The following is a 23,710-nucleotide window of genomic DNA, read 5'->3' on the forward strand; positions in this document are numbered from 1 at the left end:
TCCATAATCTGAGAATCTCAATACACCCCACCATCCCATGCTGGAGAGTCTTGATATTCAGGATCACATCTGGCATTTAGCCAGAATACATCATTCAACTTAGTCACTGCTAGTCGGGGAGAATGCATTTCAACAGGCAGATCCATGAGGTGACTGATATGTGACTCAAGAATCCTCTGTATTTCCCCACGACACTGTTCCTTTCGTAGTAGCGAGGGAAGAAGGCTCCGGACTGCTGAAAGTTCAAACGAAGAGGATATTTCTAACGACAGGAATAAGGAAGGACATCCTGCCGAGACACGCCGTGTCTTCCATTAAACCTTCAGCCAGATCAGTGCATTGCCTTAGATATGGCCGTTCTTCGCTGCAATATGAATACTTGCTATATAAGCAATGTTCTTTGTTTCTACCTTACATCTTTGGCTTTCAAAATATTTCCAATGCTTTAGTTCTCTTCTAAACCGATAATAATGGTGGGCATGTTATGCTACTAAAGATATGAAGCCATCGCGAGGAGTACTCTAACGTGTCGCAGAGTTGGGTATATTGTTGACCGTCATGAGTGAAATGGGGGTTCGTAATGGCTTTCCATGTTCAATATGTATAAAACAATTAATTCATTCCTTGTTATAAAATGTAATTAATCCTCGATGGAATTTGGATGGGTACGAAATTTTTCACGCATAGAGTGTTTGCGAGGCCAATCAAGTACTAAGCCCGAGGCTGTAGGCAGCCCAACGAACCAAGGCATCACGAAAAGCAGACTGAGTTCAAAAAGTGCGTGATTCTATTCATCAAGCTAAGCGAAAATAACTTCACCGGCCATTGACGTAACTGGCGCGCGGCTACTATGTCCTCCCAAAACTGGCCCCTGTCTGCTTGTCCTTTATTCCAACTTGGCGCTGAGAGGCAGCTTGCGAGAACTACTTCCAACCCACACCGTCTTGGGATGGTCGGTGATAACCCAGTTCTGGGCATTCACATCCCAGTTGCTCAGATCACGACGGGTCAATTGAGCGTTGAAGATGGCGCTCTGGCCGGGAGCAATGTTCTCGATACGGTCGAAACCGCGGAGGACACGAACGGGCTCGTTCTCGCCACCGAGGCTGACATACAGCTGGGGAATCTCGTCGGAGGTGGCGTTGCCTGTGTTGGTGATTGTGGCTGTGACGGTGTACAGGATGTCCCACAATTGAGGGTTACCGCCTGGGGCACCAGAAGAGGGAAGACGAGGCTGGGCTGAGCCGTTGAGGGCGTTTGGAGGTAGAAACTCTTCGGCAGTCTTACCAAACTGGCCGCCGTCATTGGATGCCTCGCTGGCGGATGAGGAAGTGTTCAGGAAGGGGTAGATGAACTTGTAGATGTATCGGACACCCTTAGGGAACACGTAGTCGTTGAGGTTCTTGCTGAAGTTGCCAAAGGTTGGGGCAGGAATGGTCTGACCAGCAGGAGGAGAGTAGGTGGAGTTAACGTTCTTCTGGATGTTGAGGTCTGAGTACTCAAAGGTAGTCCAAGACAGACCATGACCGAACTCGTAGAGAGGAGCAGCGGTGTTGTTGGGAGCGCTCTTGCCATCGGTGCTGGGAGATCGTCGATCAAAGTGACGGTAGTCAATGAAGACACCCTCAGAGAAGTCGTCCTGAGGAGCGCCACGGCCGTTGTTCGCCTCATAAAGAACCTCGGTACCGTAGCTCTCACGGGTGCGGCCCCAAGTGAAGGGGGATCGGCCAGGGCTTACCTTGCCGTAGAGGAGATCAGCGATGGCATTGCCAGACTCTTGGCCCGGAAGGCCAGCCCAGACGATGGCGGTGATGTTGGGGTTCTTCTCGTAGTCGGCGAGCAGGACAGGGCCGACGGTATGCAGAACGACAATGGTGTTGGGGCAGATGGACGAGACGTTCTTGATGAGCTCATCTCCCTGTTGCCAGAGGGTGAGGTTCTTGCGATCACCGAAGTTTCCGTCGACTTCAATGTAACCCTCACCAGAGTCGGCGTTGGCAAAAACGATAGCGGTCACGTTGGGTTGGCTGACAAGAGCCTGTGTCTGGGCCCATTCGTTGTTGGTCAAGATGCTCTCATATCGAGTTCCGTCTTGGGCAGCTCGGTTCTGGAGACCTTGGTCTGGTGTGATCAAGTAAGGGAATTGAGAAGTTCCTGAGCCCCAAGCCATAGCCAGGGTACCATTGTCGCAACCACGGTCGCCGCAACCATTGGGTCCAGCAGGGTTGGGACCGGCGTCCTCACCAATGACAGCGAGGAACTTGGGATTGTTGAGGGGAAGGGAGCCGGTGTTCTTGAGGATGACGCTTCCCTTGGCGGCAGACTCACGGATGTGGTTCTTGTGGTCGTGCTGGACGTTGACTCCAAAGTTGACTTGTTCGCGGTTCTCTTGAGCAAATGTTTGGACGAAGCCGAAGGTGTCGCGGGTCCAGGAGGAGAAGTTGATGTCGGGGAGGTCCTCTACCGTCTTTCCAACCTTGAAGAAGGCCGACATGATTCGCAGAGCCATGTCATCAACTCGCCAGGCGGGAACAGTTCCGTTGATGACAGCAAGAGTCAGGTTTCCACCCCAGAAGCTATATCCACTGTCGAACGCGGTGTCACCAGGCATGCTCATATCAAGACCAGCGACGGCAGAAGCAGCACCGGTGTGCTGGGCCGCCCAATCGCTCATGACGAAGCCCTGGAAACCCATCTCGTCCTTGAGGATACCGTTGAGGAGCTTGGAGTTCTGGCAACCGTACGAGTTGTTGATCTGATTGTAAGAGCACATGACGGAACCGACGCCAGCGCGGACGGCATCAGCAAAGGGCCAGGCGTAGAGCTCGTGCAAAGTCTTGTCGTCCAGGTTGGAGGAGAGAGACTCGGAGATGTTGTACTTGCGGGACTGGACCTCGCCACTCTGTCGGAAGTGCTCTACAAGGGGGTCAGTTCTCTGTCGATTTCCCAAACCGTCCAATTGGCTTACCTTGCTCGTTTGCGATGTAATGCTTAGCACAAGCAATGACACCTGCGTCTTGGATACCCTTGACGGCCTCGGCCATGGCATGGCCAGCCATATAAGGATCAACGGTAAAGCCCTCCCAGTTTCGTCCACCAGCAGCAGTGCGGCCAAGAGGACCAGTAGCAGGGCCAAGAGCGATATCGATACCCTTCCCCTTGAACTCAGTTCCCATCAGAAGACCCCTCTCATACCAGAGAGACTTGCTCCAAGAAGCACCAGCTGTGGTGCCAGCGGGAAACGCACTGTTGTAATCGGACAGACGAATTCCAAGAGGACCATCCTGAAGACAAAGACCTCGCATACCAAGACGAGGAATTGATCCCACGTTTCCTACACAGCGTTCGCCTTGCCACCTGAGAGTCGTTAGTCAAGGAGACCGAGATGCACTGTTCGCAAGGAGCTACTTACCCAACACCAGTGGTCAAGTTGACCTTTTCGAGGAGAGTGAGCTGGGACACAAAGTTCTTAGCTTTGGCGTAAGCTTCCTCCCAGCCAATGGCATTAGGATCCATCCATGGTGAAGGATAGTGAGGAGGTGAGTGTGCGAGTGTATCTCTCGTGACAACCTTTTGAGCGTCAGTATTCTGATCAACAACCGTCACAGCAGCCACCGCCGCGCATAACATCGGTATTATTGAAAGGCGCATTCTCTTTAGTTGGACGTCTCGAATAAAAGGCTTATTCGAACAAGGTTTGAGCGGTCAATTGCGCCCAGATTTGGTGGTCTAGAGGCAGTAGTAGACAGCCACGCAAATGCACACTTGAGAAGCAACTTGATGTCGACAAACTCAATAAGAGACTGTCTCGGGGGTTTTTGTGTAGGCTAAGGGTGCTGGCGATTGCGGAGGGAAGATCGAAAAAAGAAAACAAGGCTGCGAGGGAGGAAATGATCGCGATTTGGTGCGTAGCGTCCGAGCGAATAAGGGCGATATGGCAACAAGGCTGAGATTAGATGAGGAAATGGTAAAAAAAACCGACCTTTACACCAGCCAAAGTGCCTGGAACTTCAGAAGCAAGAGCAACTGCACCATCAGTGCCAGCAGCACCTATAGAGAGGGCTGCGGCGACCCAATTCAGCTTCATTATGACCGTGTCTTCCTATAATATAATATCTATAAGTTTGGTGAGCCTTTGTTACTGGGGAGAGGGATCAATGTCGTCGATTTAACATTGAGGGAGTAGACTGACAGGCTAGTCCAATATATTGGAATTAAGGGGACCAAAGTTGAAGGGAGCAAGCCAACGAAGAACTTTATCGACGAGTGTGAGGAGGGGAGAGAAGCCTCAGAAAAGAAGTGGTATTTTAACATTTATATATTCACAAAATTAAACATTGTCACCACGTGCAGCTACAGCGAAGAACACGCACGACAGCTGCAGTGCTGTAGTCTAAGTTCAGTACATGGGATATCTAAACCCTGTCTAAATGCTACTCCACTAACAAGCACCGCACACTGCACATCCCTTCCCTCACGGACGGACGCCGCCTCTCCCGAAGCTTAGCAGAGATTAAAATGCACTGCGAAGAAAGGTTCATCGTCATCAAATGCTGTGTCAATGTACCCCACCGCGTATGCCTTGACCTGGGGACTGCATGCCGTAGCTTGCTGGGGAGGGTCGATCACGGCTGGTATTGGACAATTGTCGTGAACAGGCTCTTTTTCTTGGGTCGTGGGGTAAAAAGGGCCGATGTTGGAGGCAGCTTTAGACCCAAAGGAATCAGTCAAGACTCGTCTGACCATCGACTTACATGCGTGTTGTGTGAATGGGAGAGAAGAGGATGTAGTATTTGGACTGGAGTATCTTGACGTCACATGGTCTACTCCTCGGACCAGACCCGAATTGCATTGCATTGTCCCTTTGTTTACCCATAAACAAGAGCTGGACTGAACTGAACTGGGCAGATGGTGCTGCAAGTCTGTGGCCTCTTAGATCATGAGAGTGTTGATCTCATCTGATAAATTCCCAACACGAGCTGGACCAACGTTGCACTACAGAGTACACCTCGTCAGCTCAGAACCGTGATCGACATAGCTAAATTTTACCAAGGTCATGCCCTCTCCAGATCCTGTAATTAATATAAGTCAGAAAACCCAAAATAAAAAAGTCTAATCCGCCCTAATTGCCCTCACGCATGAGTCCTTGCTCGAAATTACGGGGTATCTTTTTTCGGTGAATTCTTGCTCTTCCCTTGATCAATTGCCGAAACAACACCAGATTTTTCTACATATTTCCCCGTCATCATCACTAATTCCCCACGATGCCCTTGCTCCCCCGCCCCTTGGAACCTTTTTCTTTCTTCCCCGCATCCCAGAGAAACTAACCCCGACCCCAGCGATCGTCTGCGTCCGAAGAACCACCGCGGAATGTCGGGCCTAGAGCCCGTCTCCATTGATTCCAAGTCGTGATCATCTTTGTATTCTTGGCGAAATGGTCAGATTAGCAAGAGTTTTATTATTCTGTAGCTGTCTAGGAGGTAATGGGTGCCCTGCTGGGCTCGTGAATTGGCGCTGTTCCTTGGATGTCTGGGATCAGGAAGATGTGCGTGCTATGCTACGTTGTAAGTCAAAGGCACAGCAGTAAAAGCTTGGGTGGTATGCAGATGCAGGTTGTTTAAACGGTCAAATCATTATTAAGTAGCTTTCTGTGGTAGCTTACTGCCCTTCTAGGCAAGTCTGTCAGCTCCCTCTATGCGATTTCATCCTTTCAAGGATCATCATGATACCCCTTAGCCCATTACATGAATCAATGCCATCATCGACTCCATAGAATACACTTTTTCCCTCTCCGGGCCACCATACCGCCAGCGTCTCTAAGCGTCGTGGTACTCGGTCTAATTATCTGAACTCAACTAAAAACCCCATTCATAAATCAGTAGATACCAGGGATGATTCGGTATCGAACAATCTTGCGGTACTCCTCCCAGTCCTTGCCGTACTTGCGGTGGCACTTGTCGTCGTCACGTCTCTCGCGGTGGACGAGAAGGATAGCAAAGTACAGGATGTAGAAGTAGGTGATGAGCATGCCCCATCCCTTAGCTTCGCCCTGGATAACCTCTCGACCGTCTCGCATAACCCACGCGCCCTCGGCATGAGTTCCGGCGCTGAGAATCTGATACCCGGCGATACCGGTGGGAAGACAGTAGGGCCACGACTGGATCCAATCGCCCAGGTAGTTGATGTGACGAGCGATTCCCCACCAGCCTGTTGTGAGAAGCTTGCTGCCCTTCTGGGTCTGGATGTACTTGAGGTGAGAGATTCTGGGATCGTCGGGGTTGGTTCGGAAGCGGTTCTTCTCGTTGTTGGCTGAGCGGAAGATGTAGAAGCCAAGGCCGATGAGACCCAGCATAGCGGCTAGTCCGAGAGGGCCGAGAGAGACAGGGTGAACGGAGAGATACCGGGTCTGCAGCGAGTAGACATATGGCACCCAAACAATATCGCCAAAAGCCAACATCATACCGAAGCCGTCGGTGGTGATGTCCATGGTCGTCAAGATCGCGGGCTCGTTCCACCAAGAGTCGAAGACATACAGAGCCTGAACAGCGGTGATGAGGATAGAGCTATCCGTCACGAAACCATAGTTGCGATACTGCTGAGCGCACCAAGAACAGTTCATGATAATCCAGCCCATCATTCCAGGTCGAAGCTCAAGGAACTCCTTGATGTCAACCTCACCAATGAGAGGGATCGAAATACGGGGGTTCAGTTCACGACCGATGAACCAATCATACAACATGTTTCCGGAGTGGCCTCCAGCAGCAAGCTCGCGGTTCTCCTTATTTCCGGGCTTAACGCTAAAGCTTCGAACGTAGACGAAGGTGGACACGAGGTAGGAGTAGATGATGTTGGCGGAAAGGATCTGAATGAAGTTCTCCGACATGAAGGTCCAGACCGGAAACTCGGCACCCTGAGCAGCGGTTCCAGCGGCAAGGACAGCCAGGGTGAAGGTGCTAGAGTACAAAGCTGCGAAACGTGTTAGAAACGTCTTCCTCTCATCATTCTCAGGTTTGACGAACTGTTAAATCGGTACTTGAGTTTTCCTCCAGAGCGCAACTCGGTGCCCTCAACTTCAACCGCGGGAAGAACCCGGTAGAGGATCAGGGAGAGGACATTGTATCCGATCACAGCGGCGGTTCCCTTCCAGCTGACCAGGCCAGCGACGCCATTGCTGGGCCATCCGACTTCGTGTTTCAAGGCATCGAGCGATAGGGTCTTGGGGTGAAGCAGAGATGGCGCGGGGCATCCCGAGATGTCGTTGCAGACGAAGTTGAAGACGTATACGAGGATGGGGAGGAAGAACGAGATGACAAAGGCGCCGGGACTGAGAATTGTTAGCTATGATCTGAAGAGTGAGGTAAGGAGATGACTTGAAACTTACGGGCCAAAGAACTCATAGCCGTGTTGCTCCTCTGAAGCCGGCTGTTTATCTTTGACAGCCATGTTTGAGGTTTTGACGAACTCAGATCAGGGGCTTCAATTCTTTCTAAGTTCAGATGCCAAAGGAATTCTACTCAAACAACGAGGCCTCTTGTTCTCATGAAACAAAGATCAACTCTTTGCAAAAAGTCAAGGCGAGTCTACGGGAGTCGTGACGAAATTACACAGAATTAGCTTAATCTAATCAACGCGTAGTGTATTCTTTTTCGGGCCCCGCTGCTCCCCCTGTCGTATTCGCGTATTCGGGAATGGCAGTTGTCTCAGGTCAATTGGCGAATTAGAGCTTGGATACTCCGTAGTTTCACTAACACGACGGAAGTCGGCAATAGATTTGTTCGGCAATAAATATCTGACTGTAGTATTAAAATAGAGTTCTTATATCTCTTACTTGAGAGCGGTATACGCAACTCGTCATCTACACGGTTTGGCCAAAGTTCAGACTGGCTGATGAGTCCCAGGAAATCGGTATATCTTCAAGCTCCAAGGCACAAAAGTCTATGATGCCGCCGGACAAATACTTGTCCCGGTGTTGGAGAATGTCCTCTCACAAAGGGGCCAATCACCAGCCACACATGTCGCCACAAATCCAAGCCCCATGTGTCTTAATTCTTCGGTCAAGGGGTGTAGAGCAAGGCGTGGAAGGCCAGGGCAGGTTTTACTATTTGTGGAAAAGACCGTTTGAGGTTTTGGGGATTGCAACAGGAGCCAGGCCCAGGGACCACAACGCGTAATCAGGGAGAATACATACATCATCTCCATCTCCATATCGCCAAAACCCTCGCGACTCGGGCCTGAAACTATATGTTTGTGTCTTCTCTGTGAAGTTGTTCCGCTTACTCACCTGTTCCTTCATTATCAGCCCCTTTTTTGGTGACCATTGTTTTTGATGATAGGCTTTATCGCAATCATATAGCTCCGATCAACCAGGCAGTAGATCTGTCCCGACGTCCATTCCATTCTAATCCATTCGTCTCGCCTTCAATACTCCAACGACCAATATCCTCATACGGTTTCGAATCGATAACCATCGATAACCATCGAGTCCATCATCATGCGCTTCCAAGCATTACCATTCGCTTTATCGTTACTCGGTTCGGCGAGCGCTCAAGTCGCAGAGCAACCGACAACCACGATCCAAGTCCCACAATGTACAGCAACTTCACATACCGGCATGGGCGGCTTCTTCGATCTACGACCAGACATGGCCGTCGTGCCCGATGAGAACACAAAGAAGTACGCCGTGACAAAGGACTACTTCTCAAAGGGCTACGACTACGGAAAGAACTTCACATTAAACATCTGCGGTCCGGTCGTGGAGCCAGTCACAAACGTCGTTGGTGTCGAGCCGCCTTTGTGGCAGAACGTGAGCGCTTATTACATGGTGGGAGGCGAGGTCTTCTCAATAGGGTGGGTTTGAACATGCACAACTTGGTGCATTGCGCCGAAAGGAATGCGCCAGCTAATACAGACGCAGTTTCGAATCAATGGACTTACAGAGCCGTGGTCGCAAGTTGGTTCTTCAATACACAGGGGGCTCTCCTTGCGGCGCCGACGTCAACAAGACGGAACCTATCTACGAACGATCCGCCCAGCGCGACTCGTACCTCGAGGATGAGAACGACTTGACGGCTTACACACCTGTTCCGGAACCCGAGGAGCCCGCTGAGGAGGAACCGAAGCCAAAGGACAAGCGAAGACGCAAGTCGACGACCATTTCGTTCCACTGCGATCGAGACCCAACCACAACCTCTGCCAGCGTCTCCTTTGTCGGCACAGACCCAGACGAATGCGCCTATTTCTTTGAGGTCCGATCCTCGCACGCATGCGCCCACGCAGAGCCGCATAAGCCCGGTAGCGTCGGTCCAGGCAGCATCTTCGGACTCATCGTCGTGATTGCGGTGCTCGTGTACTTCCTCGGCGGCATCTTCTACAACCGGACGGTGACCCATGCGCGCGGCTGGCGACAACTCCCCAACTACAGCTTATGGGCGGGAATCTGGAGCTTCATCTGCGTGCGTCGTCCCCTCCCCGGCTCCAAGCCCGAGCGATACTCTCCCTGAGTTATTTTCCTTTCTCTTTTTGCTCCTCCGTTATTTTTTTTGGTTTTATAGAAAAGAAACTGGGGGCTGACAGGTGAGGTTTTCTCTTTTGGTTTTATAGGAACTTTGTTTTTGCTGCTTCACGGCTTGTCTGAGACGAATCACCGTTCGACGTGGCTACCAACAAGTACACTCGAGTCCGAGTCGGAGAGAGCAGGATAGAGATGCCGAGAATCGGCTGATTGACCAACTAGATGAGGAGTGGGAAGATTGAGGCTAGAGTAGGAGGATCATAGATGCGTGGTGTTTCTTTTTCACTGGGTGTTGTTGTCTCGGGGCCTGGATTGGGCTCTCATGTTTAAAATCATGATCGGAGTTTTAGGGGCACGATATTGGTCACGCGTTGTACTGGGCTTGAGATTGGTCGGTACTTCAAAAACATGTTAAAGTTGATCAAATTCGTCCATGGCTATGTCTCTCTTATGTGATGCATGTATGTGATGTGGCTTGGTGAGCGCCATCGATCTTCGTTGTGCGTGTCTTGTCGTGGCTGTCTAGCTACCCTGCACCATTACACCAAATACTCGGCCGAGTCTTATCAGTGCCTTGGGAAAGACATGCTCCCAATTGGGGTCATGTACTCCGTGCTCCTTGAAAGCATGGACTGTCAATGCAAAGTCTTGCAGTAGGCTAATGGTGTTCGCACGTTTGCTTCTCGAACTGCGAACTAAGCAGCCACATGCTGTAAAGCACCTATCATATCCCACTAAAGCACCTCAACGTAACCTAAGGACACAGGTTCAAGCTAAAGACTTTTTTTAGAGACGGTGTGAGCGGTCCGGCCCATACCTAGACGTTCTAACCAAGGACACTCTATTCTTTTGACGTTTTCAGAGCCAAAGTTACGAAAAAACGCCACGCGGAAATAGGAGGCAGATCAAAGCCACATTCATGTAGCTGATGCCATTTTAGGTCAACGTGCGGGTTTGGACAAACATGCAGTCGCCCAATTGTCGTTGACGAGATACATGAAAGAGATTTGAGAGGGGAACAAATTGGTTCGTGGGTTGGTTAGTTCAGAGGTCCACGTGTTGAGAGAACGTTTGTAGCAACTGCAGAGGAGAGACAAAATGAAGCCATCGTCAACACCAATACAACGTGGTTTGAAGGAGCAAGATACCTACAGCTGCAGCTGCAACAATGGCCCCGCTGGAAACGAGGCTGGCTAATGCAATGAAACATTGATCAGATCTCAGATCAACCCGAGGAGATCTTCAAAAGCCCACCAAACGGGGAGACGAACCGGAAGCGCCGTTCGTTTCAATGGTCATGGCATGACACTTCATGCATAATACACATCGAATATGACCTGTTCTCGGAGATAAAAAAAAAAAAGGAAAATCTCAAATCTCAATTGTCCATCGACCCGGCCCCCGGGTGTCGATTCTATCCTGATATGCACGCAAGATAAAACCGGGCTGAGACTGCGAGACAGTCCAAGTCCAGCTAGCCACAGTCCGAGAGAGGATGACCCCCTGCAAGCCTTGTTTCCTCCCAACGGCTCTGGCACCTTTCTCACAACGGTCGTTGTCTCGGCCCCTGGAATCGAAGCCTTGGGGTAAATGTGTACAAAGATATTTGATGGGATGCACAACAGGTATTATGTGTGATGCATAGCGCAATAATACACACGCTATTGATCAAGTGATTATATGTACCTTCCAGAAAGTCCGAGAAACAGGGTTCATGTAATTGACGAATTGTCTGTCTACGGAAAGGATTCCACCTCCGCAAAAAGAAACGTGAGTGACAGCATTGCCGAGAATACTCCTTGCATAAGGTCCCTCCTTCGCATTGTTTCCCCGAGAGAAGAAGAACAAGAGAAGAAGCCAGAAGTAGCAAAAACGCAGCCTTACTCCTTTCAGTCGAACCGGCGTCAATGTACAATAGACTTCCCGTAACGTTCTAGCCAATGCATGTCTATCGTGACGTGTGCGGAGACGTAGAGGTCCTCGAGTGCGTCATGTAAGGTATGTATATATGTATGTATGTATCTGGTTCGTGCAGCACGGCGACCTCGAGATAGCCGATAAGGCGAACTAAGGGGATCTTCGAACTTGGTCTTGGATACGATGGGCTTCGGCCGGGAGCATGTTATATCGTATGGTAAGAGAGTTCGTCATTGCCGTGGTGTTCATCTCCTGAAAAGGGAACTCGATCTTCTGCAAACAAGAATCTGGAACCCGTTAGCCGTGAGCTCCTCCAATCTCGTCTCCGTCGGGTCTTCCCGAAGCCGACATTACCAGTTGATGATCCTCTGCGCCCGTTTTCCCTTCTGATCGTCGTATTTCCCAAAATCGATATATGCATCTGGTCTGTTCGCTATAGTTCCCGAAGATCAAACTCAAGCAAGTATGAAGTTGCATCTCATCACATGGCTTGAGCCACACACACACACAAACACACACATACGCCATATCTGGGTATGTCTAGCAGCACACCCTGCCCCCACGACCGTTTTCTGTCTCACATCTTTCTGACACCCTTTACTACACAGCCCATCCTTGACGCCTCCCACGCGGGTTTCCACGCGGCTGCATGACAAATGCCGTGAAACCACACAAATCTGGATAGCTGGTATGCAGTTACGTCCTGACGAGGAAAAGCGGCCTTTGTTCCCTACAGTTCGAAAGAAGAAACGTTTTTTTCCATCTCAAACGATGAGATTTTCAAGGCGAAGAAGAAATGAGAAGGAGGAGGAGGAGGAGGAGGAGGAGGAGGAGGAGGAGACAGCTGACGGGAGCGGAAACGGGTTTCGAAGTGGCCGGTTCGTTCGTTTGTTTGCTTGAGCAAACCTCGACGGGAAACAGGGGTTGTCTTCAACGAAGAAGTTAGCAGATGCACATTATGATGAAAGAGCATACTGGCAAAGACATCAAGATGTGAGTACTTGCATAGTGGAATATGATTCCCAGTGGTCTGGATGCCCAAGTGTTATGCTGGGTACCGGTCTCGCAGAGTGATTGACTTGTTTGATTTTCTCTGGCGAAAGCGACTGGACAGGCTGCCTGTAGGTACGCGTACGGACAGTACAAAGCAAGATAAAGAGCTAATAAGGCCGTTGATGGTGGAATGATGCTTCTCCTGCGAAGTGTCTGCATTGGTGTTCCCATAGAAGATGTAGCTACTGCGTCTGCTTTGAGAGTTATCCAAATTCGGGTTGAGTGGAGAAGTTTGGTGTTTTCTGGTTCCTGGATTGCGGCGTGAGCACTAACCTATTCCATAAACCGCAAAAACGTTACATCGAGCCATGTCACTACAAATCTAGTTACAGACGTGTCTTTGTCATGGTGATCATTGCCTTTGGTGTTTTCTTTTTGGCTCTGTACCACTTTGTTACTGTACTACCACGGAGTTGAGCTGGCGGTATTCTGACATCTTAACCTACACAGGGCACTTTACCCCGACGTCTTGCACATGATCACCGCCATTCCGGATAGCTTGCAAGTGTCACTACATCCGTCTTCTGCAGTACCTGTGATTCACCCTTTGTGCTGGTGATAAGTCAATTATGCAGTGATAGATTGCATCCATGGTATCAAGAGGCATCTGGCCGTACCATATTGTGATCTGGCCCTATTCACAGCCTGGCCGTTGTACCTTCACCAAGACCCCAGCATCGCCACCTAGTCCACAGTCTTTCGAGATGTCCTTGATGCATAGCCTTTACCAATACTTAGACGAACTTAGTATGCATCATGCAGCATGTCAAGCACCTAATCATATTTCACATTGCATCCAATACACATAAACCGTCACATATCCTCTCTCCTCCCCTTGACATCACGACAACTACAAACACTGCAAAGTCCCGCTCCCACAAGCGGGTCGACCTACCTGGGCTATCCCTGTCCCCGCCTGCAGACGTCACTAGCTCCAAGATCCCACTAGGGCCCAGATCTCAGCTGCAGCTCAACCCACCCCTGTCAGAGATGTATGTATGCACAGGGCCGCTGAGCCTACAAGGTCTTCGGGGGGGGGGGGATAGTGAAGCCCCCCGTGTGGAGGCAAGTTCGCAGGTTCAAGTGCACGTACTCTTCCCTGTTGGGTCTTCTACATCCTCAGTGTCATTAAGTTGGGGGGCTTTTGTGATACTGTTCTTTCCATGGTGCTGTTGAGCTTGTGCCCTGCTCTGATTGTCTATATCAGAAGCTCATTTCCCTCTTTTGACCTTTGAATACCCATCAAGTCTACTCCTACAACGAGTGCCCATTGTCCACTGCTCCCTTTCTCGCTTTTACTATTGTCTCTTGACCCGGTGTACTGCTGCCTTTGCCTCTTCTGCTATTGTCTCTCCATTGCCGTCCATCTTATCAGTCCCTCATTGGTCCTGTCGTCATAATTCGCACCTGTTTGGGGCCACTAACAAAGCAGAGTGGCTCGTGACTCCACTGGAAACTATTGCCTGTGACGAATAGCAACAATAAATTACGTCTGAGTTCCTATTGAGCACCTCCGGAGCTGTAAGAACAATGGAAATGGTCAAATTCGAGGACGAGTGCTCTCTGGCTCCTCTATATAACGCCGCAACTTGGCCTGGCTTCTACTCTTCTTTCCTTCCTCCTCATCACTTCACATCTCAGACTCTGCCTCTGTGCCAACAGCCCCTTTTCTCTTCCGAGCCTTGTCTCTGCGCTTCGAGCTTCATTTCGAGTCACACCAGTAGCCTTGGCTACTCAGGTATGCTTCCTCCCCTTGCACCATCTTGCCTTGGCATCGCATGTGCTGACTTGGACAAGATAACTTCACACACAACTTCCTCCCGAGTCCACCGCCATCAAGTATTTCAAGCGATTATAGCTGCCCAGGTATTATTTCTCTTTCCCATGCTGCAGGTCTTAGCAGTCCTGATCTAACTTGAACAAGACTGCTTTTTACACCACCCACCCCCGAATCTGCCTCCGCCCATCTTCCCCTCCCCCAACATCTACCGTAGTCTTTACCAAGGTATGTTTAGTCTTTCATCCCATATCACTCCAACTTTGCCTTTTACTAACTTGCCAAAGACCAGCTCGCTCCCATCAAGGCCGAGCCTTTACCCTTTTCTACACACAACTACCTCTCGCGTCTGCCGCCTCCAAGCCTCCCTTCAAGCAACAGCTGCGCCTGCTGCGCCTCCGGTATGTTTTGTTCCCTTCTACTTTGACTTGAATCTTCGGTGTTCAAGACTAACTTTGTACAGACTCCCCCACCAACACACAGTTGCCATCTCCCCCCCTCTCCTCCTCCTCCCACCAAGGCGCAATGTCTTCCTCCCCCGTCTCCACCAGTAGCAAGTCTCCTGCTGCTGTAGCGGGTGGCTCGGTGGCCGGCCTCAGCAGAGTCTCGCCGGCTCAGGCCCGGGACCAGAAGATCCGCGCGGTACTCGATGAGTACGAGGTCACCTCCCCCTCCCTCATCCAAAGGCTCATGCCGCTGCCCGTGGGACGAGAGGAGAAGCGAAACTTCGTTCGCCTCCTCCGCCTCCATGGCGTCTCCTACGCCGACATCAAGAACCTCGGGGAGCTGAGCACCTCGCTGAGCACCCTCCGCGGCTGGGACCGCATGAAGAAGCCCCCCTCAGCTCGTCCTCGCACCCCGCGCTGGACCACCAGAGACGTAAGTTGCCCGCCTCTACCTCGTGTCAACACCTTGTACTAACATGGCTAAACAGATCGGCATCATGTACCATGCCGTGAACACGGTGCTCGGGACGATGGACATTGGGGCCCCTGGCTTCTGGCGTCGTGTGGAGGAGGAGATGCCCAAGCTCAACGCGACGCATCGCTTCTCTGCCCAGGCCATCGCGGCCAAGTACGACAACCGAAGTCGGGGTGACATCGCCCGGCAGAGGGTGAACACCAGGGCCCAGTAAAGAGTTTTTTTTTAGTTTCCTGGCGGCAATTTAATGAACAATAATGGCCCTATAATGATAAGAGACCAGTTACCGACAACAACTGTCTTTTGCTGATTTGATATGCCTTATCTGATATCTCGATGTGACATGTTAATACATAATGCCTTGAACTGTGATTCAACACACTGGAGGGCTGAACTAGATATCATTAATGACCTTTGTTAACGAGTCTTATCCAAGCTGTAGTCAACTAATAAGTAGATTGCTATTAGGTGCTTGTCTTACCCGGATGGAGGCTGCATAGAAGTAGGGGTGATCATGAGAAACACAGGATAACAAAAACAGGTGGTGAATCAAGGCATGCATGGTAGAAGCTATCGTGAGATTAAGTAAGTTTGAATTTAGTGCTCTAGATTGCCTGTGATGATTGGTGTGGAAAGTGAAGTGAAGTGTTTAGATAGTTTGTGTTGCTTTTTGTCCATCAAGTCCAAATAATAAGTCATCCATAGTGTCACTATCCCGGTTCTGCTCAGTTTCCTCCTCTTGTTCTTCGTAATCGTCCTCATCCCCGACGACCTGTCGACCCCTCGACCTTCTCACCACCTTCTGGGTCCGCCAAATTGAAAAGGCCCTGGCATTGAATTTTCGTTGAGCACCTTGACGGCGCCCTTTCCATAGAGCCACTATCCTCCTGAACATCGCTGTTCCATTCCGAGCTTCCTTTGATGGTGCTCTGGAACACATGGTGAGACTCAGCGTTGGTATTAGGGTCGAAAACTGAGCTGACGTTGATCATGTACGATGATTCAGATGAATCCAGCGTCATTGACGGCGCGGTCCTGAGCACCATCCAAACTACCATGTGCGGTGAGGTGATCTCGGCATATAGCTTATGATCACCCCACGGAACTAGGTCGTTTCGATGACACCCAGGACTGCGCCGTCAATGACGCTGGATTCATCTGAATCATCGGACAGATCCTCATCCGAAGATGCCTCATCATCCCCCTACGTTCAGATGTTAGTTATCTGATTCAATGAGGGGTAGGAAATACTTACATCGCTACCGGATGAGGAGTCACCTCCCACAACTTGTCGAACTCTTGATGTCCGACGGGGAGTTTGCGAGGACTGGAAGTCGGAGGGGCTCCGTCTTTGACTTTTTGTTGAACGATGTTGACGGAGTCCCCTCCATAGTATCACTGATCCCATTTTGACCAGTCCCCTACGTGTTGTGCTCCCTCCCCGTCCTTGACATCGCCTCCAAGACCGACCGTCTAGGGGAGCTTGAGGGGCTGCCGCCATGAAAGGGCTCCGTCTGGCTTTTTTTTCCGAATGGGTTGACAGAGCCCCTTCCATAGTGTCTCTATCTTCGTTTGGGCGGCTTCCCCTCCTTGCTCCCCGTAGTCACCTCCATTTCCACCAGCTCATCAATCCCCACACGTGTGCAAGAGCCATGGGAGAGCCACTCAGATGGAAGGGTTCCGTCCAAAACCTCGATGGTTGTCTGGAGGAAGAGCAGACATGTCGAGGGCGATTAGTGGTAGTGGACGGAGACCCTTCCATATTGCCATTATCGTTTTCCTGTGTGGCTCCCCCCTCTTGCTCTTCGTAGTCACCCCCGCCTTTGACTAATGCCTGATCTTGCAGACTTCCACCGCGTGCTGTTTTTACCAGCTCTCCGAGGAGACAGCTGCTGGGATTGATCGTCCCCAGAATAAATTTGCTGGAGAGCTGGTAGGGTAGGCTGGTTTGTCTTGGTCGAATTCGATGTCGGCTCCCGTGTAGTGGTGCACCAAGTTCTGTGTGGCGATTATAAGCTCTCAGCCAAGGTCTCGACTGCAAACAACACATCTAGCTCACAACCCAGATATGAGTGGAGGGCTATCCCAGATAGCTGGACCACGAAAGCATTACCCTCGGGGCGGCAATGAACTCGTGGAGTCCCGCAATGCGAACACCAAGCTCCTCGGCAGCCTTCCACTGCGTACCCCTCTGTACAGCTTTGCAGGCTCCAGACCCGGCCGGTATTCGATCTTCTTCTTATCAGGCGATTCTTCCACGGCGCTCGAAGCACTACCAGAGCTTGTGGGGCCACCCAGTTGGAACGGCTCGTCTTCCTCGGAGGATTCGACGAGCCCCATTCATATTGTCAGCGGTGTCATTCTGAGTGGCCCCTCCTCTTGCTCCTCGTGATCATCGTTCCCCCACAATGTCTGTTTTGAGCAGACTTCCACTGCATGTACCTCTGTACAGCTTTGTGAGTATGCTGCCTGAAGTGTGTTTTGAGAAGTGTTATTTTGAGCTGAGATAGCTGACAGCCGATGCTTGCAGCGCACACCTTACCCCGTACAAATTTGCAGGTTGCGGGGCTTGTCGAAAACTACAAGCGAAGCGCTCCGCCATTATCAAATGTGGTTGGCACTCCGATGTCTCGTAGGACGTTGCGTAGCGTATCGGGATCCTTCTTGAGAGCTTCCCACTCCAACTCGTTCTTGACCAGTGCTGTGCCGGCAAGAAGGGTGCCGTTGAGAGAGACGGTACCAAGTACATCACCGTCCTGGCTTTGGAGCCTAACGCCCTCTGCCAGGCGGGGGCAGACAACAAGAGTGTCTTTGGTCATAGCAAGGTTGTAACTGATTCTTGTGGCACCCTCGGCGGGTGCTTCTTCGGTATGAAGAGAATCTTTGGTGTAAACAGCAACAGCCCGGCAGGCTTTGCGGTAGAGTCGGAGATAAGTGGAGTGCAAGTCTGCACCAGACATGCCAAGCTTGATGTCTTCGGCAAAGGTAGCAAAGGGAGCGATTTTGGTTTTGAGTTGATCGGCGAGAACAGTCCAAGGAGTGTCAGCCTCGAAGCCATCCTTCATTCTGGCGATGGGGAGGAGTTGGATGTGACGATGAGGTTGGCTGGCACCAGAGTGGTCACCGCAGTTGAAGAAAGCAAAGAGGCCATCACCGCCGCCGAGTGTGCCATCGCGGTGGCCTTGTTCTGCTTCGGTTCTTCTGGCACCTTCATATGCCTCAATGCAAGCGAGTGTGGCCTCAAGGTCAGACTCTTCGAGGACATGAGTTTGGGGCTTGAACTCTGTCGTGGCAAGGATGAAGTGCTCGGGAACAACAGCAAACTTGTTCAGCACGAGATAGTGGGAGGGGCCAAGATCTGTGACCTTGAGAGCGGGAAGAGGGTTCTCAAAAGGGTCAAAGGGCTTTTGAGGTTTGTTGAGGTCCTTTGGCGGCGGCTTGGGTTTGTTTGCCAAGGAAGGCGAGAAGCGGAGTTGGAACTGAGTTTCGTGTTAGCAGTGATTCTCTAGGCCTATATGGCGCTCATTCGTCCAGTGAGCGAAGATAGGATGACACGTACGGGGATGGAATCAACATTGAGGATGGCGACTTGAGTGGGGAAATAATGCAAATCGTTCTCTGAGCGAGCTTTTGTGAAAGTCGACTTGACAAGCTCAGGGAGGTTGGAGGGGGCTTTGATGCGAGGCATGGCTGTGTGTGTTGTGAAGTTGGGTAAGAAGTATGAGGTGAGGAGGTAAAAATGATGAGTGAGCGAAATGGAAGCTCCCAAAACTTGGAACTTGAGCTACCCATGTCTTGGTGAGATCCGTGGGGTGAGCTCGGCAAGTTAGGGCTCACTCTGGTTGGCCCAAGAGCGTGTGCCTGGCCCCCCTCCCCTGTCTTGGTCCCATAATTCTGGGCGAGCTCCCTGTAGCGTCCCGTCATCCTCCTTTGACATCACCCCCAACCCAGAAGGTCACTTTCAGCATGGCTTCGTTTTTCATGCACATTCGAGACGAGATGCACTTTTTCGTTTGATTTTTATTTCTCGTGTCGGAATCTACATATCTCCAAAACTGCATCAAAAACAACCGAGTTCCCTCCTCTCTCTCGCCGGATAAGACACTCCTGATTTCCCCTAGCAACGCGTTGCTTATGAGCAAGTTACTGCCTAGCCCTCTTCTATCATCTTCCCACACCTTCCTTCTGATTTGCAGCTCCCACACAACTGAGATGTGCGAGCATCGGAGATGAAATTCTTCCTCCCCTCATCGCCTCTCCCCCTTCATGCGGTGGGCAATCACTTCACCAGAGACAACGAAGTGCCAGAACAAAACGCGTCTTCATGTCTTCTCCCTACATATCCCATCTCATGCCTTGAAGCACGCTACTCATTCACATCTACCTCCTCCCTTCGTCTCCTGCGTATATCAAGCGCCCAAGCAGAATGCTACTATGCACAAGATACCATCTTTTCCCACCAGAGACGCGTCACACATCACCCCTACCACCTCGTCACATATAGCGGCCAAGTGAGCCCTCCACGTAAGTACAAATCTCATATTCGTCTTTGACTCTCAAGCCTGCGACCAGTTGCTGGTGCCAAACTTGACATCGCTACACGTCTTTTCCTTCTAAGCTAACAAGCGTCACAGAAACAAACAAATTCTCGCAAGGAAATTCCCTTTGCACTAGAGCCACCAATACTACCTCCACTCATGTCAAGAGCAAAAGACTCGCTTTGACCAAAGCACCCTCTATACATTTCATCATCTTCCTCGCCCCCGCCACAGTCTCTCCTCCCACATATTTCGCCTCAAAAGCTGGTAGCACATTGCCCAACTTGGTGACTCTTATTTACCCATGTCCTCCACACACCAAGCACGATGAGAAGCCTACGGCTCCATCAACAACGAATACTCACAAGAGTGTCAGAGGTCACCTCCTTCTTATTATAGCTGAGCTTGCAGCCTTCACCTTTTTTACAAGCAAACAACTTGTTTGCTCAAGTCGCTTCCGCCACTTTAGTCAGTAAATTCTCGACGAGAGAAGCCCATTGCATCATGTCATAACACTCCCCTACCCCACGTTGGCGGTCAAGTTCGATGGACCCCGACTTGTAATATAACAATTGTCATTTTTCACGCGAAACAAGAGGTAAATACATCCCACCGTACTTTGGCTATCGCACAGAAGCTGACAGACAATTGTCCTAGACGCAGAACCACCCCACATACAATATCACAGCGGTGAACTTCCCCCTCTTCCCCACATCATACTCGACTGTGGGTGACCCTCAGACCCGGACCCGGGACTGTCCCTCCTTGCGCTGCCATCCTTCGATGCACGCAGGAGGTGAACCTCAAACACCCCCCTCATACCTAGCTGGCATCATTCAGGACCAACACTCAACAGTTGGTCTTGGCCACCCCCCGCGCTCTATTTGCGTCGGGTGATAGCTACCACTCGCCGATTATGTGCACATAATCGTCTAAAGATACTACTTTGACAGGGAGGAAGGTCTTCGCCTGAAGCAACAGCGCGAGGCGCTGTTCGTTTCTAATGGAAACGAACCGCATTGGGGATCAACCCTTACCCAAGGGCCCTCTGCCGCTTCAAGATATCTGAAAAGGAGGCTTGGAACGTCCAACACATTCACCCCCGCGGCAAACTTTGTGTATGGGGAGGACGGTCGCGACGCTCCTCTGCCGGTCGCAGAAGCTCCATCGTGACTAAGCCCACAGTAAAGGAGGCAAAGGAGGGCAGAGAGTCGGAGAGGGAGCCGAAGAAGACTGCAAAGTCAGCGGAACTAGCAAAGTCTTTCAAAGAGGTCGAGACGGATGAGGAGCTGGAGCCAGCCCATTCCTCGACGAGCGGTTACAAGCCGCACTTCTTCGATGGCCGTCTAGCTCCAGACAAACCGATTTCAGGGTGAGAGATTGAGGCCTTTGTTGGTCGCAACAGCCGCATGTTGCCAGACGTGGAGGAACCTATCCAGATCATCATGGACAGGGCGATGTCCAAAGCTATGGACGCCTTCGTGGAATTTGTCACCATGGAGGATGCAATGCGTTGTGCTGAGACCATGCCGCCTGACGTGGAAGAGCCCATCCACATAATCATGGATCAGGCGACTTCGAAGACCATGGACATGTTTGAGGAGCTTGTGACTATGGGGGACGCCATGTTCTGTGTTGAGAAGCTAAGTTATGTGTTGTATCTTACTTACCTCGGGTAACTAAGGACCACGCATAACTTAGCTTCTCAGCACAGCACATGGCGTCCCCCATAGTCATAAGCTCAACGAGCGTGTTCATGTTCTGAGACATCGTTAGATCCCACTACCCCACGAGGCAAGAATCAGTTTCGCAGTAGGATGATCCTGTCAACCTCACCTCCCGTAGGGCGCGCGATGCAAGCATCAGCTGTCAGGTCTATCAACTCAAAATAACACTCTCAAAAATCCCACCACCTCACGTTTTACGCTCTCCTCTCCAATTTAAAACCTATCAACCCAGATCCGTTTTCAATACCCCTGTGCAGTCATGAGTAGCACGTTTCCTGGCAGGTACGCGAGGAAACCTCATTAGTTTATAGCCAGGCCTGCACCATGAACTTTCAGGGAATTTCCGATCAGAGTATCTTGCTAGTAGTATGCGACGGGGAAACATCAACACTATCGCGCAGGAAGCTGAGTTCAATTAACTATACACATCTTTGACCACCACATTTGCCCAAGTGAAGTGTTAATAATTCAATCGCGCGCCTGACCTCGCAGTCGCGGTTCTCGTCTGTCAAGATGGCCTAGCACAGCGTCAACATAATGGATTTTCCTCCCTTCACACTTCTAGCCCCTTCTTCACTTGTAATCCTCCCAAATCACGACCAACCAAGTTTCTTTGTCCCAAATTGCCCTTCTAATTTGCCAGCATTCTAGGCCCGATGCTCGTCATCTCCAAGGCGTCGTTCCAACCCCTGGTTTTCACCGTCACGAATTTAATAGTGTAGCAAGTAAAACAAAAGCTTGCGACTAATCAGGAATGAAACGCCACGCCATCTATCATGCATCTAGAGCATACGTCCTTGCCCGCAACCGCTGAGCCCCAGTTGCCTCAAACGATGCCTTCGGCCTTTGAATCTGATAAAGCTGCCTCCTAAACCGTCTTCTTAGTCTCCTCCACAGGTCTGAGCATCGCAGGCATGGACCACTTTCCTTCGTAGAAGCTCACGGTGCCTACCTCTCGAAAGCCCATCTTTTCGTAGAGTGGCCTTCCTGACACACTTGACTCGAGCGCCGCTGGAACTCCCTCCTCCTCGCAGCGGTCAAGGCCCCACTGGACAAGGCGCTTTCCAATGCCGGTTCTCTGGCATTTGGGCGAGGTGGCTAGGAGGCCGAGACGCCAGCGCTCAGAAGGGTAGAACTTGTAGGCTTGCTCGGCGGCTTCTCCTGCTGCGATGCAGGCGTCTAGTGCCATTCCGGGACCTGCTTGTCGGAGGAAGAAACGATAGAACATCGTCCACGCAGTTTCAATCCTGGCAATCCCTGTAGGGTCGTTCTTAGTCAAGGTGCCTCTCTCATAGATTCAATGCTGACTTACGTTTATTCCAGTAATCTCCCTGCCAACTTCGAGCGAGATCACTCTTTCCATAACGACACCAAACTGCACAGGCAACAAATTCTCCCTCCTCGCCATTCTCCCCTTGTCGACGAGCAGCTAGGATGATAGAGCCTTTCCTACCGTACTCTTCGACGAGGGTCATGCGCCACATGCTTCGAGCCGCTTCGGGATGTTCATGGCGGCCAGGGACCATGGCACAGAACAGGTCGTCTTCCATGAAGGCATCGCAAATAAAGTCGACAAGCTCTTCCAGTTGCTCACGAGAGCTTATTCGAACAATTTTGAGAGCCGGTTTGTTAGGTTCCATTGCTGAAGATATTTGGATTCAATGTTGGGTACGGTGTTCTGTGAAGGTCTTTGGCACTCAAGACAGCAATGGCTATTGATATAGTTTTAGGGAGTATAAAATTAATGTAATTCTTTCGAATCTCATTGCTTGTAGCGTAAAGCGGAATTTTGATGAGTCGTTGTTGTGTCAGTAAAGGTGTTAATGCGTGGTTGATGCCTTATTGCCTTCGTATTCCAAGTCTTGGCGCTTTCCGCGGCTTCCACGGATGTGACGCCCCTGTCTCACTCAGGCTTTGCCTACCGTGAACTGGCCCAGTGACGGGCTTGGGTTGGAGGAAGCTTTACCAGCATTGCCTCTCCTTCACTTGCTAATTTTCCAACACCTCATTTGTTCTTTATTCAACCACGAAACAAAAGCACAAATTAGATTTAGTGATTAATTGCAGGTCCAAATTACAACGCACGAGACCTGGCGATGTTGAAAGAATCTGATATTTCGGGCATTTTGCCAACTCCGTACCAACACCCGGACTTGATATTACTGCAAATTCTTATTAAAGCCGCGAGCTGCAATAGTCAACAGCACCTAAAGGGCGAGACTAACCATCATTAAACACATCGGTGCTAGTACCAAGAGACGCAGCA

The 23,710-nt window shown here is 50.7% G+C and overlaps 8 protein-coding genes across 14 annotated transcripts; 3 read left to right on the top strand and 5 right to left on the bottom strand.

Annotated features, from left to right (window-relative positions):
- Nucleotides 1-527: 527 nt before the first annotated feature.
- FOIG_05427 (beta-glucosidase) lies at nucleotides 528-4,335 on the bottom strand. 3 transcript variants are annotated; one of them, XM_031204019.1, is made up of 5 exons: nucleotides 4,193-4,335; nucleotides 3,983-4,116; nucleotides 3,413-3,570; nucleotides 2,969-3,357; nucleotides 528-2,916 (listed from the first exon to the last, which is right to left on the bottom strand). In XM_031204019.1, the coding sequence occupies exons 2-5, from the start codon at nucleotides 4,085-4,087 to the stop codon at nucleotides 887-889; spliced, it is 2,682 nt and encodes an 893-aa protein (XP_031065848.1). In that variant the 5' UTR covers nucleotides 4,088-4,116; nucleotides 4,193-4,335; the 3' UTR covers nucleotides 528-886. The 3 variants fall into 3 exon arrangements, with proteins under 3 accessions (XP_031065848.1, XP_031065849.1, XP_031065850.1); XM_031204020.1 differs by having other exon boundaries at nucleotides 697-2,916; nucleotides 3,983-4,102; nucleotides 4,193-4,267; XM_031204021.1 differs by lacking the exons at nucleotides 3,983-4,116; nucleotides 4,193-4,335 and having other exon boundaries at nucleotides 697-2,916; nucleotides 3,413-3,611.
- A 922-nt stretch (nucleotides 4,336-5,257) lies between these two features.
- FOIG_05428 (Delta(14)-sterol reductase) lies at nucleotides 5,258-7,653 on the bottom strand. Its single transcript, XM_031204022.1, has 3 exons — nucleotides 7,382-7,653; nucleotides 7,020-7,324; nucleotides 5,258-6,966 (listed from the first exon to the last, which is right to left on the bottom strand). The coding sequence occupies exons 1-3, from the start codon at nucleotides 7,441-7,443 to the stop codon at nucleotides 5,876-5,878; spliced, it is 1,458 nt and encodes a 485-aa protein (XP_031065851.1). The 5' UTR covers nucleotides 7,444-7,653; the 3' UTR covers nucleotides 5,258-5,875.
- A 296-nt stretch (nucleotides 7,654-7,949) lies between these two features.
- On the top strand, nucleotides 7,950-9,951 carry FOIG_05429 (uncharacterized protein). 4 transcript variants are annotated; one of them, XM_031204024.1, is made up of 4 exons: nucleotides 8,129-8,243; nucleotides 8,334-8,847; nucleotides 8,915-9,452; nucleotides 9,601-9,945. In XM_031204024.1, exons 2-4 carry the CDS (start codon nucleotides 8,492-8,494, stop codon nucleotides 9,751-9,753), a joined length of 1,047 nt encoding a protein of 348 aa, XP_031065853.1. In that variant the 5' UTR covers nucleotides 8,129-8,243; nucleotides 8,334-8,491; the 3' UTR covers nucleotides 9,754-9,945. The 4 variants fall into 4 exon arrangements, with proteins under 4 accessions (XP_031065854.1, XP_031065852.1, XP_031065853.1 ...); XM_031204023.1 differs by having other exon boundaries at nucleotides 8,017-8,847; nucleotides 9,601-9,951; XM_031204026.1 differs by having other exon boundaries at nucleotides 8,915-9,945.
- A 4,060-nt stretch (nucleotides 9,952-14,011) lies between these two features.
- On the top strand, nucleotides 14,012-15,393 carry FOIG_05430 (uncharacterized protein; the record flags this gene model as incomplete). The annotated part of the gene is made up of 6 exons (XM_031204027.1): nucleotides 14,012-14,219; nucleotides 14,279-14,347; nucleotides 14,406-14,486; nucleotides 14,546-14,659; nucleotides 14,722-15,137; nucleotides 15,193-15,393. The coding sequence occupies 6 exons, from the start codon at nucleotides 14,012-14,014 to the stop codon at nucleotides 15,391-15,393; spliced, it is 1,089 nt and encodes a 362-aa protein (XP_031065856.1).
- Nucleotides 15,394-16,284: 891 nt separating this feature from the next.
- FOIG_05431 (uncharacterized protein) lies at nucleotides 16,285-16,587 on the bottom strand (the record flags this gene model as incomplete). Its single annotated transcript, XM_031204028.1, has 2 exons — nucleotides 16,285-16,383; nucleotides 16,435-16,587. The coding sequence occupies 2 exons, from the start codon at nucleotides 16,585-16,587 to the stop codon at nucleotides 16,285-16,287; spliced, it is 252 nt and encodes an 83-aa protein (XP_031065857.1).
- A 1,171-nt stretch (nucleotides 16,588-17,758) lies between these two features.
- On the bottom strand, nucleotides 17,759-18,867 carry FOIG_05432 (uncharacterized protein; the record flags this gene model as incomplete). The annotated part of the gene is made up of 2 exons (XM_031204029.1): nucleotides 17,759-18,658; nucleotides 18,739-18,867. The coding sequence occupies 2 exons, from the start codon at nucleotides 18,865-18,867 to the stop codon at nucleotides 17,759-17,761; spliced, it is 1,029 nt and encodes a 342-aa protein (XP_031065858.1).
- Nucleotides 18,868-19,145: 278 nt separating this feature from the next.
- On the top strand, nucleotides 19,146-21,396 carry FOIG_05433 (uncharacterized protein; the record flags this gene model as incomplete). Its single annotated transcript, XM_031204030.1, has 5 exons — nucleotides 19,146-19,190; nucleotides 19,684-19,703; nucleotides 20,671-20,709; nucleotides 20,760-21,089; nucleotides 21,123-21,396. The coding sequence occupies 5 exons, from the start codon at nucleotides 19,146-19,148 to the stop codon at nucleotides 21,394-21,396; spliced, it is 708 nt and encodes a 235-aa protein (XP_031065859.1).
- FOIG_05434 (uncharacterized protein) lies at nucleotides 21,354-23,245 on the bottom strand. 2 transcript variants are annotated; one of them, XM_031204031.1, is made up of 3 exons: nucleotides 22,757-23,245; nucleotides 22,072-22,701; nucleotides 21,354-21,761 (listed from the first exon to the last, which is right to left on the bottom strand). In XM_031204031.1, the coding sequence occupies exons 1-2, from the start codon at nucleotides 23,082-23,084 to the stop codon at nucleotides 22,313-22,315; spliced, it is 717 nt and encodes a 238-aa protein (XP_031065860.1). In that variant the 5' UTR covers nucleotides 23,085-23,245; the 3' UTR covers nucleotides 21,354-21,761; nucleotides 22,072-22,312. The 2 variants fall into 2 exon arrangements, with proteins under 2 accessions (XP_031065860.1, XP_031065861.1); XM_031204032.1 differs by lacking the exon at nucleotides 21,354-21,761 and having other exon boundaries at nucleotides 21,882-22,701.
- Between the last annotated feature and the right edge of the window lie 465 nt (nucleotides 23,246-23,710).

Source organism: Fusarium odoratissimum (genome assembly GCF_000260195.1).
Source record: "Fusarium odoratissimum NRRL 54006 unplaced genomic scaffold supercont1.7, whole genome shotgun sequence".
NCBI lineage: Eukaryota > Fungi > Ascomycota > Sordariomycetes > Hypocreales > Nectriaceae > Fusarium > Fusarium odoratissimum.